Source organism: Aspergillus puulaauensis, chromosome 3, assembly GCF_016861865.1.
Source record: "Aspergillus puulaauensis MK2 DNA, chromosome 3, nearly complete sequence".
Lineage (NCBI taxonomy): Eukaryota > Fungi > Ascomycota > Eurotiomycetes > Eurotiales > Aspergillaceae > Aspergillus > Aspergillus puulaauensis.
The window spans coordinates 2,590,799-2,603,334 of record NC_054859.1 but is presented as its reverse complement, the minus strand read 5'-3'; the positions used below and the strand labels follow the sequence as shown (position 1 = coordinate 2,603,334).

The 12,536-nt window shown below is 50.8% G+C and overlaps 5 protein-coding genes across 5 annotated transcripts; 1 reads left to right on the top strand and 4 right to left on the bottom strand.

The window, feature by feature from the left end:
- Window positions 1-27: 27 nt before the first annotated feature.
- On the bottom strand, window positions 28-1,048 carry APUU_31021S (uncharacterized protein; the record flags this gene model as incomplete). The annotated part of the gene is made up of 2 exons (XM_041702179.1): window positions 28-789; window positions 842-1,048. 2 exons carry the CDS (start codon window positions 1,046-1,048, stop codon window positions 28-30), a joined length of 969 nt encoding a protein of 322 aa, XP_041554990.1.
- Window positions 1,049-1,327: 279 nt separating this feature from the next.
- Window positions 1,328-2,740, bottom strand: APUU_31020S (uncharacterized protein; the record flags this gene model as incomplete). The annotated part of the gene is made up of 4 exons (XM_041702178.1): window positions 1,328-1,738; window positions 1,793-2,214; window positions 2,273-2,547; window positions 2,604-2,740. The coding sequence occupies 4 exons, from the start codon at window positions 2,738-2,740 to the stop codon at window positions 1,328-1,330; spliced, it is 1,245 nt and encodes a 414-aa protein (XP_041554989.1).
- Window positions 2,741-5,920: 3,180 nt separating this feature from the next.
- On the top strand, window positions 5,921-7,895 carry RIM9 (putative pH signal transduction protein PalI; the record flags this gene model as incomplete). The annotated part of the gene is made up of 3 exons (XM_041702177.1): window positions 5,921-6,110; window positions 6,166-7,363; window positions 7,421-7,895. The coding sequence occupies 3 exons, from the start codon at window positions 5,921-5,923 to the stop codon at window positions 7,893-7,895; spliced, it is 1,863 nt and encodes a 620-aa protein (XP_041554988.1).
- A 564-nt stretch (window positions 7,896-8,459) lies between these two features.
- APUU_31018S (M50 family metallopeptidase) lies at window positions 8,460-9,508 on the bottom strand (the record flags this gene model as incomplete). The annotated part of the gene is made up of 4 exons (XM_041702176.1): window positions 8,460-8,672; window positions 8,744-8,788; window positions 8,870-9,232; window positions 9,323-9,508. 4 exons carry the CDS (start codon window positions 9,506-9,508, stop codon window positions 8,460-8,462), a joined length of 807 nt encoding a protein of 268 aa, XP_041554987.1.
- A 348-nt stretch (window positions 9,509-9,856) lies between these two features.
- Window positions 9,857-10,721, bottom strand: APUU_31017S (uncharacterized protein; the record flags this gene model as incomplete). Its single annotated transcript, XM_041702175.1, has 2 exons — window positions 9,857-10,228; window positions 10,296-10,721. The coding sequence occupies 2 exons, from the start codon at window positions 10,719-10,721 to the stop codon at window positions 9,857-9,859; spliced, it is 798 nt and encodes a 265-aa protein (XP_041554986.1).
- Between the last annotated feature and the right edge of the window lie 1,815 nt (window positions 10,722-12,536).

Genomic DNA, 12,536 nt, shown 5'->3' with positions numbered 1-12,536 from the left:
CCACCGCTTTTTAGTCGAGTGTTATGATTATGCAGCGTAGAGGTACGCGGCGACGACACCTCCCCAGCCACCGGAATTATCATTTTCTGTCGCGATCGCGCGGTGGCCGTCGAGCACTATGTTGATTGTACTCTTGGTGTTCGTGCCATAAAGATAGATTGCTGACGAGTCCTGGATCTGGATGGCATTCTTCTGGCATTTCCCATTGTTTGACTGGCAGTCTCCGCCGTTGTTGAAAAACACCCAGTTGCAGCCTCCATAGAGGAAAAGGTTCGACGAAGCATGGATTCGCTCAAACAATCCCATCCGACATAGGGCGTCTCCCTCAGCACACTGCGAGAAGTCCGGGTCGCTGTTAATAAGGTTATCCTGCCAAGGAGCAGGGGCCAGCACGTTGCCTGGGCCTTGCCAGTATGCCGATTCGCTCTGCTGCATGGTGGAGAATACGTTGTGCGCATTTTCAAAGTTGTACTGGTAGAGCGTATGGTGCTCGAATCCAGTTCCAACGAGCCAGGTGCCAGCTGTCGCTTCCACGAGGATGCCGCGCCCAGTGGCAATGACTTGACCGTTCTCGCCGTCAAGGTCGTGGTCCGCTGTCCATCCCCACATGTTCTCGATATAGGCAGAGGACGTGCTGGTGAGATGGAGATTGGCCCAGGCTGCCTTGCACTTGGCTGGGCCTCCCGCACACTGGCTCTGGACTTTGCTTCCGACTGCACCACCGACTCGGATATGGGTGTTCCAGAATCCGACGTCACCAGGGTGTGCACCGGCGATGTTCACTTCGACCTGAATCATGTAGTGTTAGTATAGTAAGGACAAGGTGTCTATAGATACTAACCATTTTACAACCGGGAAGAATATCTCCAACCGTGAACAGCATATCAGTCACTTGTGCGACACCAACGTCCCCAGGATATCCGAACCTAACCATGGGCCGAACAGCAGCCGGGTTCTGGAATTTCACACCAACAGCACTGATGGTTGAAGCAAAAGAGTCACCGACAATGCGTCTCCCGGCCGGAACAAAAATCGTGTCCGTCACCATGTATGTTCCAGCAGGGAAATAGATTACGCTGCAGCCGGCGCTGTCTGCCAAAATATCGTTGATATTCTGCGTGTCATCAGTGGTTCCGTCTCCGTAAACCGGTCTGCCCTCGACGTTCTTGATGTTCAAGACTTGGCTGGCAGAATATTCCTGGAATGTCGGCGCTGCTTTGGTGAAGTATTTGCCTCCAGACACCAGCGCTGACGATCGCGGCGTGGTAACTGTTTTGCCGTTGACCCGCTGCGCTTGTGGGTTCCCAGCTGTGTACTACCCTCACAGTCAGCCTGGCATCATCCGCCATATCCAGAACAGGGAGTATCTTACCAAGTGCCCACGAACCCAGGTGTTCTCTATGCTGCCACTCACGAGGGGCTTCCCGTCCACAGTCACCGTAGCCCCAGAATTCTGAACGTTTTCCAGAATAACCGAATTCCCAGCGCCATTCGACTCACCAGCAATGACAAAATGTTCCAAACCCGAGGCGCTAGAGTCGACCACGGTCAGAGATCCGGACGTGCCAGTCGCATCAATACCGGTATGGCCGTTGTTGAATTGGCAACCTAGGAAGACGATATCCGTTCCACCTGCAATTACTCCAGTTTTCGTGCCGCTAAAGACGATATTCTTGAATACCCATTGCTGTCCGTTGAGCTTCATACCGACATTCCCGCCATTGAACCGTAAATCATTCTTATTACTTGTCAGCATTTGGCCCTCCATACTATGAATACTGGTTTCACTTACCACGATGATATTACTGTTGTAATCGTACTGGGTGGACAAGCCGATGTGAGATGTAGGGTTTGGGGGCATGTTGAACTGGACGTTGGCCAACTGGGTCGCTTGGCTGACGGTCCAGTCAAGGAGCGTAATAGTCGTGGCTGGGTCAAGGCCTGTCGAGTCAAGCACAATGTTCTTGATGCTAATATAAAAGTTGATGGTCCCGCCATAGTTGGGGTCCTTCGCGTATATCATATGGTCACCGGAGAACCCAGGTGCTGCTTTCAATACAGGGGGATTGGTTGGGTCTCCCACCAAGACAGTTCCGACGTAGAGCTGGAGCGCGTTCTTTAGTAGGTAAGTACCTCCGGGTAAGTAGACAATCGCGGGTTGTCCAGTTGTTCCCATTTTATGGGCGTCTCGCGCGGGACCTCCAGAAGAACCGGCTAACGACCCGCGTTGTCAGTTTATATTGGATTTATCCGGACGAAGTTTCAACCTTACCTTTGATCGCATTCTGTAGAGCTTCCGAAGCATCGGACTTGCCAGTATTGTCGGCATGGTGATCGACGACGACATTTCGGAAAACCTTGTAGCTTTTCTTGTGTTCCGGCGCGAGGAAGGACGACTCGCCGTTGTGCTCGATTTCCTCATACCAGAACTTTGGGGAGCCTGACGACGAGCAGCTGAGCGGCTCCCGGTTTGGCGAGTGAGTTACATTAAGCAGCTCTTCCCATGGTTGCATAGTGGTGTCCTGGATGTCAAAGGGGATGCCTCGTCTTTCCAAATCAGTCAGATCTGTGATAAACCAGCGGATAATAATGCATGTGCTTACAGCATACTCTCGGGAGTATATGTTTCTTTAAGCATCGTATCAAGACCAGGGATTAACCTGAACTTGTCTTCCTGGGCGATAGCACGGGCATTGAAGCAGAGCAACAGCCCCAGTATCTGAATTAGAGAGAATGCCATACTTGCAGTAGGACAATAGTTCTCTGCCCAAAATCAAGCATAAGAGCCAACAACAACGACCAATTCGGGGTGGAACAGCTGTCTGGGACCCCGAAATGGTCAGGATATCGAGACAGAGGGAAAGGACGCGTCAAAACATTGGCCCTGTACCTTTCTTTATTTATAAAGCCTAGCCAAGTCTACAAGACTCCTGCATGCCTTAGCTGGCCCCAGCATGACAATCTGAGTCAAGATCTCCTTCGCGACGGGCCCATCCCGAAGAATTCAAAAGCTAATATCTGTTACCGGTATCAATTTACAAACAAGGAAGGACAGCCAACCCGTGATGAACTGATGATGTACCTCTGAATATTCATAGTCTTGGCCTTTATCGGCCTGCAGTTTGTAACAAGCCGAAGCTTCAATGGACGGCCACGGGTTTTTCCATAAGCAAGGGCGCACACGGGTAGGTATGCTAGGGGAAGGCAAATGGCTCCAGAAGCTCGGTCTCATTGGGGTGTTCAAGAACAGCGACAGCTTCTTCCTAGGCTAATTATCGTGAAGCCCAATTAGTACAGAAAGTAGGATGGTCCCCAGCTTGGCTTTGCTAAGAAAGGTGGTGGAGCTGTGATGGTGGTGAAAGAATGGGTTGCGCGCCAGCATTCCAGCGAAAGTAAAAACAAGCAGCGCAATTTCCTCCCCGAATTCTCTCCTCGAGTCGAGACTGGTCTCCATTTTCTTTTTCAAATACTCTATCTTTGCTCCATTTTTTTCAGCCCAAGACATTCCAAGTTCAATGATCTTTCGCGTCCTGGTCATTGCCGCGCGGTTTCTGTGTTGCACCCTGGTTCAGAGTCGGGCTCTATACAGCTAGGGGTCAATTGAGAGGAGGTTAAACTTGCGGACATTGCAAGCACCGTCAATGATTTAAACCCAATGTAGCGTTCTCGGGAGTTGGCAGCCTGTGGTGAACTCTCTTTTACTGGCAACTGGTCGACATTCCGCTTCGCGGAAAGTAGCTGATCGCGCCGGTCGTCGCTGAGCCTGTTTTGGGAATTCATCTAGAGGTGTTTCCAGAAGGCACGCATTTTAATGTAGTTTGACATCTTTTCGTCGTAATTTGGTCAATTGTGAACTGCAATCGATTCACCTGATCCACATTCACCCCATCAGGATCAGTGACTGGTCTTTATACAAGGCGAATGGGGGATAAACAAGTTGCAGGAAAAGCAAAGACACCATTGAAAATGGAATCATCGCTCACGAAACTTGGCGAGAATCGTCGGTGTAGACAAACCTACAAGACAAGCCTTACAGTTTAATGTTCAGCGGCTTCACAATGATTTGGGTTGGATATATCGCTTGACCGTGCGGCATGGTACATGGGAGAAGGCCAGCTTATAAACAGACCTGGTATGTTTCCCTTAAAGGCTTGCAAAAAGCCCAAAGGTGGTTTTAGACCGTGCAATAATGATATATCTTGAACTAGAACATCCTGATTTGCTTGTAGCATAGCCTGGCCGGTCTGGTAAATATTAGCCAGGAATAATATTCACCAGAGTTTAACAACTTCAATAATTCACCTTAGCTATCAACATAAGCCCAGTTTATCAGCATCAAATCGGGAATTCTTAGTTTCGTTCCTTGGTTTCAATTGGTTGTTGCAAGAGTAAAGGCAGCGATGCCTCCGCATTATTGTACACTGCATTTTGCTTGTTTGTTGTCTCTGGAATATGGGAGTACTTCCGCATGGGTACCCAAAAAAGCATCATTCCGTCTATGCTTAGATCACGGTCTGGATCGAATGTACTCCTGTTATCGCTCATAGAGAGTCCGAGCTGTGTGGTACCAAGCGAGAGGAGCCGAACTATACTCTCATTCTGATTCTGACCAGTGGCCAGACTTAACGATGGACCCCACAGTAGCAGCCTGTCAATGGAGGTGGAGCCTCTCGAAGCACGGGCTAGAATCGCGGGCAAATTGGAAATTGAAGTTGACCGGTTGACTTTGTGTTCCACTATTCTAAAACAAGCTGGCCCAAGACTTGCACCGAAAGAAGTTTAAAACGAGGGTATCAAGTCTCATTGTCGAGACAATTTGTCTCAAGAATGGCCCCGAGGGAAAATTGGCAACTTCCGTCGTGGGGACGCCTCGCGTCATCAACTTCGCAAGAGCGCCCGATCGTACGGCCGATCTTTCTCGTGTCTGTCTTGGGCTCAAACGCATCTGGCCCTCTGCGGGAAAAGCAATTAGAGCTCGGCACGATATTAAGGGGTGCATTCCTCACAGTGTTATCGGCTGGGAATCAGATGACTGGCTCGATCATGGATGCTGCACGGCACGACCTCGCCATGTTCCATTTCAAGTTCCATGGCATCTTGCAGTGAGAGTGTGAGACCGAATCCAATTGATGGAGACAGTCCTCGTAGTGGGGCTCGACCGCAAGGTTACTTGTCCGGAACAGCAAATCACGATGAGACATTGAAGTGCAAGTCACTTTAGCCAGGCATCGCGTCTTCTAACCCGGCTGGGCTCAGCCACCATGGAAGAATCAAGTCGAGAAGGAATCGAGGGTCTTTGGGAGGAGAAACAAGTCGCGGACCTCGTAGAGAGCAAAAGCGGCCGTGCAGAATACCGACCTGCCTCGTAAGAACGAGAGATACGTATAATAAAGCAGATTGCAGATTGCAATTGCAGAGCAAAGAAATGTGGGGGCGGGAGGTGATTAAGTCATCAGCAATTCCCCGTCCTCGAGCCCTTCGCCTTCTCTCCATCTCCGTCTTTCAATCCGTCAAGTCGCCAGTCATGGGCTGTGCCTTATTCCATCCTTTAACTTAGTCGCTAGCCAGATACTGCCTGCATGGGTATTATTCTTTCGCTCTTTTTCAAACTTTTCTTCTCTTATCTTCTCTTGTCTGGACAAGAGCTATTATTCGTTACAGCCTCCCCGCTACCACCACTAACCTCCCCTCCGACCACGGTCTCTTCCTGACATCCTCGTCTCCTGTCGCCCCCTCAGTTTCCTTCCCGGAGAAGCGCTGCTGCAGGCTAATGTCACGCTCAATGTTGTAATTCCAGAGGTCGCGTTTAATTATTCCGTCTACGTGTGCCGCTGTAATCAGGGTCCCTTCCCCGACCTGACATTCGTTCTCTTCTCTTTATCTGACAAGCAGCCTTCGCGGCTGTTTCGCGCTCCTCGCAATGTTACTCAAACCCGCGACCCCGTTAACCATCCTTCTTCTGGTCGCCTTCGTCCTTCTTCTTCTCTCCGTCATATCAACACCTATCGTCAAGAATATTCCGCTGGCAACATTTGACAATGTTGAATATGGTGTCTTCGGTTACTGCAAATCAGGCGATTGCACCGCGATTCATGTTGGATATACCACAGGTTTGTTGCATTTATGAAACCCCCGTTCGGTTTGTAATCGCTAACATGATCGCAGAGGAAATTAAGAACACCGGGAGCACCGACGGCGACTTCAATCTCCCTTCGGACGCTCGGAAATCCCTTTCCTCCATCCTTATCGTGCACCCTATCGCTGCTTTTCTCACGTTGATATGCCTCTGTCTTGCTGCAGCAGCTCATTTCCATGCCCCGTCGCATTCTCCCCGTTATCTTCTCGCCTTGTTAATTCTACTCCTTCCGACCCTTCTTGTTTCACTGCTTGCTTTCCTGGTCGATATACTACTGTTTGTGCCACATTTGTCATGGGGCGGCTGGATCGTTCTGGCCGCGACAATCATCTTGGTCACATGTGGTGTCGTCACCTGCGCAATGCGCCGAACTCTGGTTAGTCGCAAGGCTCGAAAGAGGCGCATCGCGGAGAATGCCGAAATGAGTGGGCAGAACTACTACAATCGCCAAAATACAGCTGCAGCCGCTTTGAATGACCCCAAGCCGATGGTACCGGAAACCAAAGAGACATTCGTCACTGGGGCCCAGAGCCCAGATTCTTCTGGTCCTACGTTTGCCGCCTTCCGCACTAACACACAGGAAAGTGACGATGATCGTACGCCTTTGAACAATCCAAATGACCGTATCGTGCAGGACAGCGCGTACCCATCGCGAGTTCCAGGAGATTCAGGGCGTTATAATACCCCTCGAAATGACTTTGGCAATCCTCTACCGCCAGCAGCATACAATCCCGCGTCTAGAATGCGCACACCTGGCCCTCCAGACTCTAGAATGCGCGATCCATATTCAGATCCTCGAAGGGTCCCACCTCCGGGCTTTGCCTCACGCGGCCGTGGTGGGTATCCACCCCGCGGAGGGTATGGACGTGGCGGGCCGTATGGTGGTCCCTATGGGCCTAATTCCCGTGGCCCTCCTCCTGGCCGAGGGGGTCCTATGGGCCGCGGAGGTCCTCCAGTGCCGATGGGACGTGGAGGGTATCGACCGCCACCCCCGGCAGGCGGATATGGTCCTGGTGCACAGCCAATAGTTGAAGATGAATACAGTTATCGCGGACCATCGCCTCGCCAGCAGTCCCCAGGACCACCCGGCCAGGCCATTGAAATGATGCCTCAACCGCGGCGTGAATCGGAGCCTCTGGAGGACATGCCTGATTCCAATCATATGCATGCTATTTCGACCGACAATCAAGTCGAACCCATCAGCCCCTCGGTTTACAGCCGGACAGCGTAAGCCCCTGTTAGTTCAATATCACGCTTAGGGTCCACTGATCACGTTCAATCTAGGTCGTACACTCCGCCTCGCACAAACTGGACACCGCACGCGTACCAAGCAGAGCCAACTCTACCATTTCAACCCAAACCGCCGATTCAGCCACGCCATATCCGTTCCAATTCAGGCGGTATGTATTACGAAGATGAAGACCCCGTGTATACGAGTCAAAACGAGTCGGCAGTTGGCAACCCACGGTTGCCTTCCGCGTTGACACCAGGCAATACTGGTGAGCAAAAGTCGAAGGAAAATGAGGTGGAACGTCCCAGCTCACCTGCTGCTAGCGAAGTAAGCCATTTCACATCAATCTCCGAGCGGCCAATCAACCCAAAGTGGCGACCGCCGCCGATGCCGGCGCAAGCTGTCCAGCAGAAACGCGACGTCTTGCTCGAGAACAACCCCGATTTTGATCTCCGAGCCGGCATGGGAGCAGGCGGCCGCATGCCACCACTACCGGGCGCAAGCAATTCGAGATACCCAATCCCTTGAATAACTCGGTTTTTTTTTTTTATTGTAATTGGGAATTGGCGTCTGGTGTTATAAGGGATGGCAGGCCGCCCATGGACTGTTCGTCTCCCCGTTTTTGTACATTTACGTGGCGTCGCATTTCACCTTAATTTTGTCCCTGATGCTGAAAGGTTAGGATACCAATGGAAGGGAGCAAGCACTTTGGTGGCTCCCTGGTGGATTGTACACATCTGAGGCTTCCGAACCTAGCATATAAGTAGATAGCAACATGGCTAGATCTAACTCAGCCTTTGAAGCCGATTCACATTCATGAAGCAGTTCATCACTTAAAATTGTCTCAAAAACAAATATATTTCTGGCGCTCATAAGCCTCCAGAGCTATAAACCAGTTCTACCTAATAGGTGTAATTAACCCCCCTGGCCAATCTGCGCTTTGTGGTATCAAACTGATAAAACTAATCAATGTTAAGAAGCCCAATAGCCATCCCAAAACCTATACACGCCGAGAAGAAAAAACACTCATTAATCATCGAGCCCATGGTATAGTTAACGCAATAATACACGTGACATTAAAAGGAAACAGGCTTAGAATTTCGTCGGCAGGAATCCCTTTGAATCATCCTCCTGCTGGCTAAACGACTGTGGGAACGCTGCAATGCCAGCAACGATTGCGATAGCAATAAAAATGAGAGAAACCAGCGACCAGAGGAGACCCCAGCAGCGCGAGGAGCCGCCGTAGCGCTGGGCGAAGACGCTTGCGTCAGAGGAGTTCACTTTTCGGAGGATGAGGTCGTCGCACTGGATATTGAGCAATTTAGTTAGCCTAGCCCTGTTGTAACGTCCATATTCAGTAGAGGGGAAAGACTCACGATATCCCAGACACTATAAAGAGCCGACATGACGCCGATAAAGAGCTGTGCAGCACGACAAATTAGCATCTATCGACATCGACATTTTCTCGGTCTCTCCCTCATATACAAGTAAGGTAAACTCACAACAACCCATCTAAGCGCCTGCCCATGCGCAATAAACCAGCAAGCAACCAACAACCCGACGGCCAACAGCACCGTAATGATGGTCAACCAATCCCGACGCGCCCACCAAAGCGTCAACAGAAAGCATACGCCGAGAACGATACTCGCAACTTTACTCGCGGTGATATTGAACCCGGCGAAGATCAGCAGCGCCCCGATAATCGACGACCCCAGGTACCCCGCCGGCAGGGTGATCGCGGTCATGCCACCCTGCATATGGGTGACGCCGCCCTCGTGGGGGTCGAGAGAGATGGATTTCACGCGCCCGCCTGTGCAGCAGGCTGTTATCGCGTGGCCGAATTCGTGGAAGGCGATCACGAGCATCTGTGGAGAGTGGGGGGCGGGGGTTAGCGGTGTTTGCTTGTTTACATTTAGGGGAAGGGGTAGTAGTAGGGGCAGAGTTGTATAGCGCACCTTAAAGGGCCATAGAGAGTATCGCAGAAATGGCAGGTTCCAGAGAATAGCGATTACAACGACATAGGCGCCCATAACACCGAGGGTAACGGCCTGGGTGTGATTGACGGTGAGGTCACGCTTGGAGAGGTGAGACTCCGTCGCCTCGACGGCGCGTTGAGTGAGGAATTCATGATAGGGCGCCATTGCTGCAGCTTAGCCTATCCTCTTTTTATTTGAAGGTTTTCTTGTTACCGAGCGTGCTGGGTGATATTCAGGAACATTTGATTAATTTATTGCAGATAAATTGGCGCCTAGTCCTGGTTTTAGTCTACGCGTCTGATGATGATTCTTTCCCAAAAAGGGACTAGTGTGTGGCTGGACATAACGGCCTAGTGGGTTATTTTTGGAATAGCGCATGTGGCTGGGGCGCGTCGTTCTCTTTGTCCAATTAAAGAAGGGGAGGAATCTTTACAGGGCTGAAAGCTAATGTGTGTCGAATGTCAATTATTTGGTTGAGCATTCTTCGCGCTGTCCAAAGCGCATTCAAGCCGGCTATTTGCTCTTCTGCCGCCTCTCAAAGAACTCGGATAACATGAGCTGCCCCTCTCCGCCGCTCTCAAACGACTCCGCAAAAGCAGGAATCCCAGCTTCAATGGCACTGTCTAGACCAAGTTGTTCCCACTGCCGAATGAGCTTCTTCTGCTGGCGAACAGCGTGCGGTCCACTTCTCTCCAGAAGCTGAGCCCACTCGTCCACCGCGTGGTCGAGATTATCCGGCTCGACAACCTTCTCCACGAGACCCCACTGAAGAGCCGCCGCGGCGGAGATGTTTTCACCGAGCATCAGCAGTCGACGTGTTCGTCCCCATCCGATTAATCCAGGCAAGAGGGCCGCTTCTACAACGCTGGGAATTCCAACGTTGACCTAGATATCTCAGCTTTGTTCTTCTGGGACTAAGGCATGGACCGGGTAAGCATCTAGGTAAACATACCTCAGGCATACCAAACACTGCGTTTCGGCTGGCGACGCGGAAATCGCAGCTCGCGGCGATCTCTAGACCTGCACCCAACGCATATCCATTTATACGTCCTATCACTGGCACCGGGCAGTCTCGAATGCTTTTACATGCCGTGTGGACTTTCGTGATGAACTCCCGGGCGGCCGCTGGAGAAGCCAGAGTGGCCATTTCACCGATGTCTGCACCACCAACAAACGACTTTGTGCCATGTCCTGTTAGAATCACGGCGAGTATATCTGGGTGGCTCTGCGGAATACTGCGTATTTCCTGGGTAAGAAGGTTGAGGAGATGCGAGTTCAGACTGTTTAACTTGGATGGTCGAGAAATAGTCACTGTTGCAATAGGCCTGCTGCCGCTAGTTCGACGGATAGTGTTTGTAATGATATTCGCTGCTGTCATGTTGGCGTGGGCGGCACTATACGCTTGAATAAGATGTATAAGAGAGATACCTTTCCCTGTCGTTCATACTGGCTTCTGCTTGAAGAATGGTTACCCCGCAAAACTCTAATCTCAACCGAGGGTGAGGATGCAGTAGAGCCAGAATCTCCGACATCCGCACCCGAATACCGACGCTACAGTTCAATATATCAAGTGAATATAGTATAGAACCATCTTAGGCGGCGTAGAAACAACAAATATGTCGTGATCTTGCATTTGTTTCTGTAGGCTTGGTTGGGCAAGCTATACGCTCAACAAGGAGGCCCAAGTCAAGGTTCCGGTCCAAGATAGAGAAGTCGTGAAGTATTTTCTCCGAAATGTCATCTTGTCTTTTCCATTGGGGTTTTAGTGGGACAATTGCTGCCTTGGAAAGAATGTAAACAATCTACCGGAGATATTCCGAAGTTTTGGAAGAAAGCACTATTGCCATCCAAATCACCCCATGTGCCGGCCTCTCCGGAATGGCCAGCAAGCCAACTTCAGTCACAAATCCTGCATCTACTGCTTCTTTGGGATAAAGAAGTGCTTGGCTTGAATTCTCGTCTGTTCACACGAAAACAGGGTGTGGTGGTAGCTTGGTCACCTGGGGGACTGTGGCTCTTACCCGCCTCCGTGGAGAATCCATCCTTGTCCATGGCTTGGACATCTTCCACCCGAGAGTCGGAACATCGTAAGAATCCCCGGTAACTCCAAACCCCCCCCACCAAAGCACGCGTGACAGCTTGGCAGGAAAGAAAGCCGGGATAGATATGAAGACCCTACCATTTCCTGGATGTCTTATTGGTCGGGGCACTTTCCCACCGGTAAGAGGGTCGTCAACAATTACTTGACAAAATTATGTCAATTCCTTATCAAAGCTGACAAGCAATACTTTGAATTAGGGTTTCCTAAGTGAAACGCCACTCCGCGCGATCTCAATTCGGAAATAGGCTCTGGATCCGCCCCGCTGCGGACCGCGATTGGTTTCATGGGGTGAGCTCAACATCCAAAAGGGTAAAAGCATTGCATCTCACTGATAAGCCCAGGAATGATGACGCGCAACCGTGAAGCTGCAAGAGTGAAGTGCCGAAGGATTGCCCCAATGGCACCGGTCGGTGATCACTGACAAGAATAGTCGGGGAGAACAATCTCCCCCGGGATCGGGAAGATTCGGTGCAGGGGTGCAACCAGCACGCACCAACAAGCTTGAAGAAAACAAAGTTGCCTTGGTCAAGATGATAAATCCGCTTGGTCTATTTGCAGGTCAACACTGCAGTCGACTTGGATTCCACTTAAGTCCACGACAATGAAATCCGCCAAGCTTGTTCGCGCCCAATGGTGGATTCGAAGTATGAGGAATTGCGTCGACCTCGACTCGCGGATACGATGATTGTCAGCCACCGACCATGGCTTGAACATTCTCCATACCGGAAAACCCAATGACAGGGTCACCAGGCGAGGGGTCAGCATGGAACGTGATAACTCCGGACTGCACATCTCATACCGAGCAATGTTTCCTTCCTTGGCGCAGTTTGATACTCGTTGGGAACCAGAGCATTTCTTGGCATCGACATGTTGTCGTATCACATACAATTCTCCTTTTCTGTTTACGGTGTAGATTGCCTGTAAGCTCTGGCCCGGGCCCCTGAAGCCTAAAGGTTCCGGGAGGTAGGTCCGTCGATCATAGATAAAGATAACGGTCATTAAAGGATAACGTACGGATAGCAAGAAAAGCCTATCCAATGGCGAATCTCCCAATGGCCGTGTTGACCCCTCGAACCCCTGAATTCCGCCTCG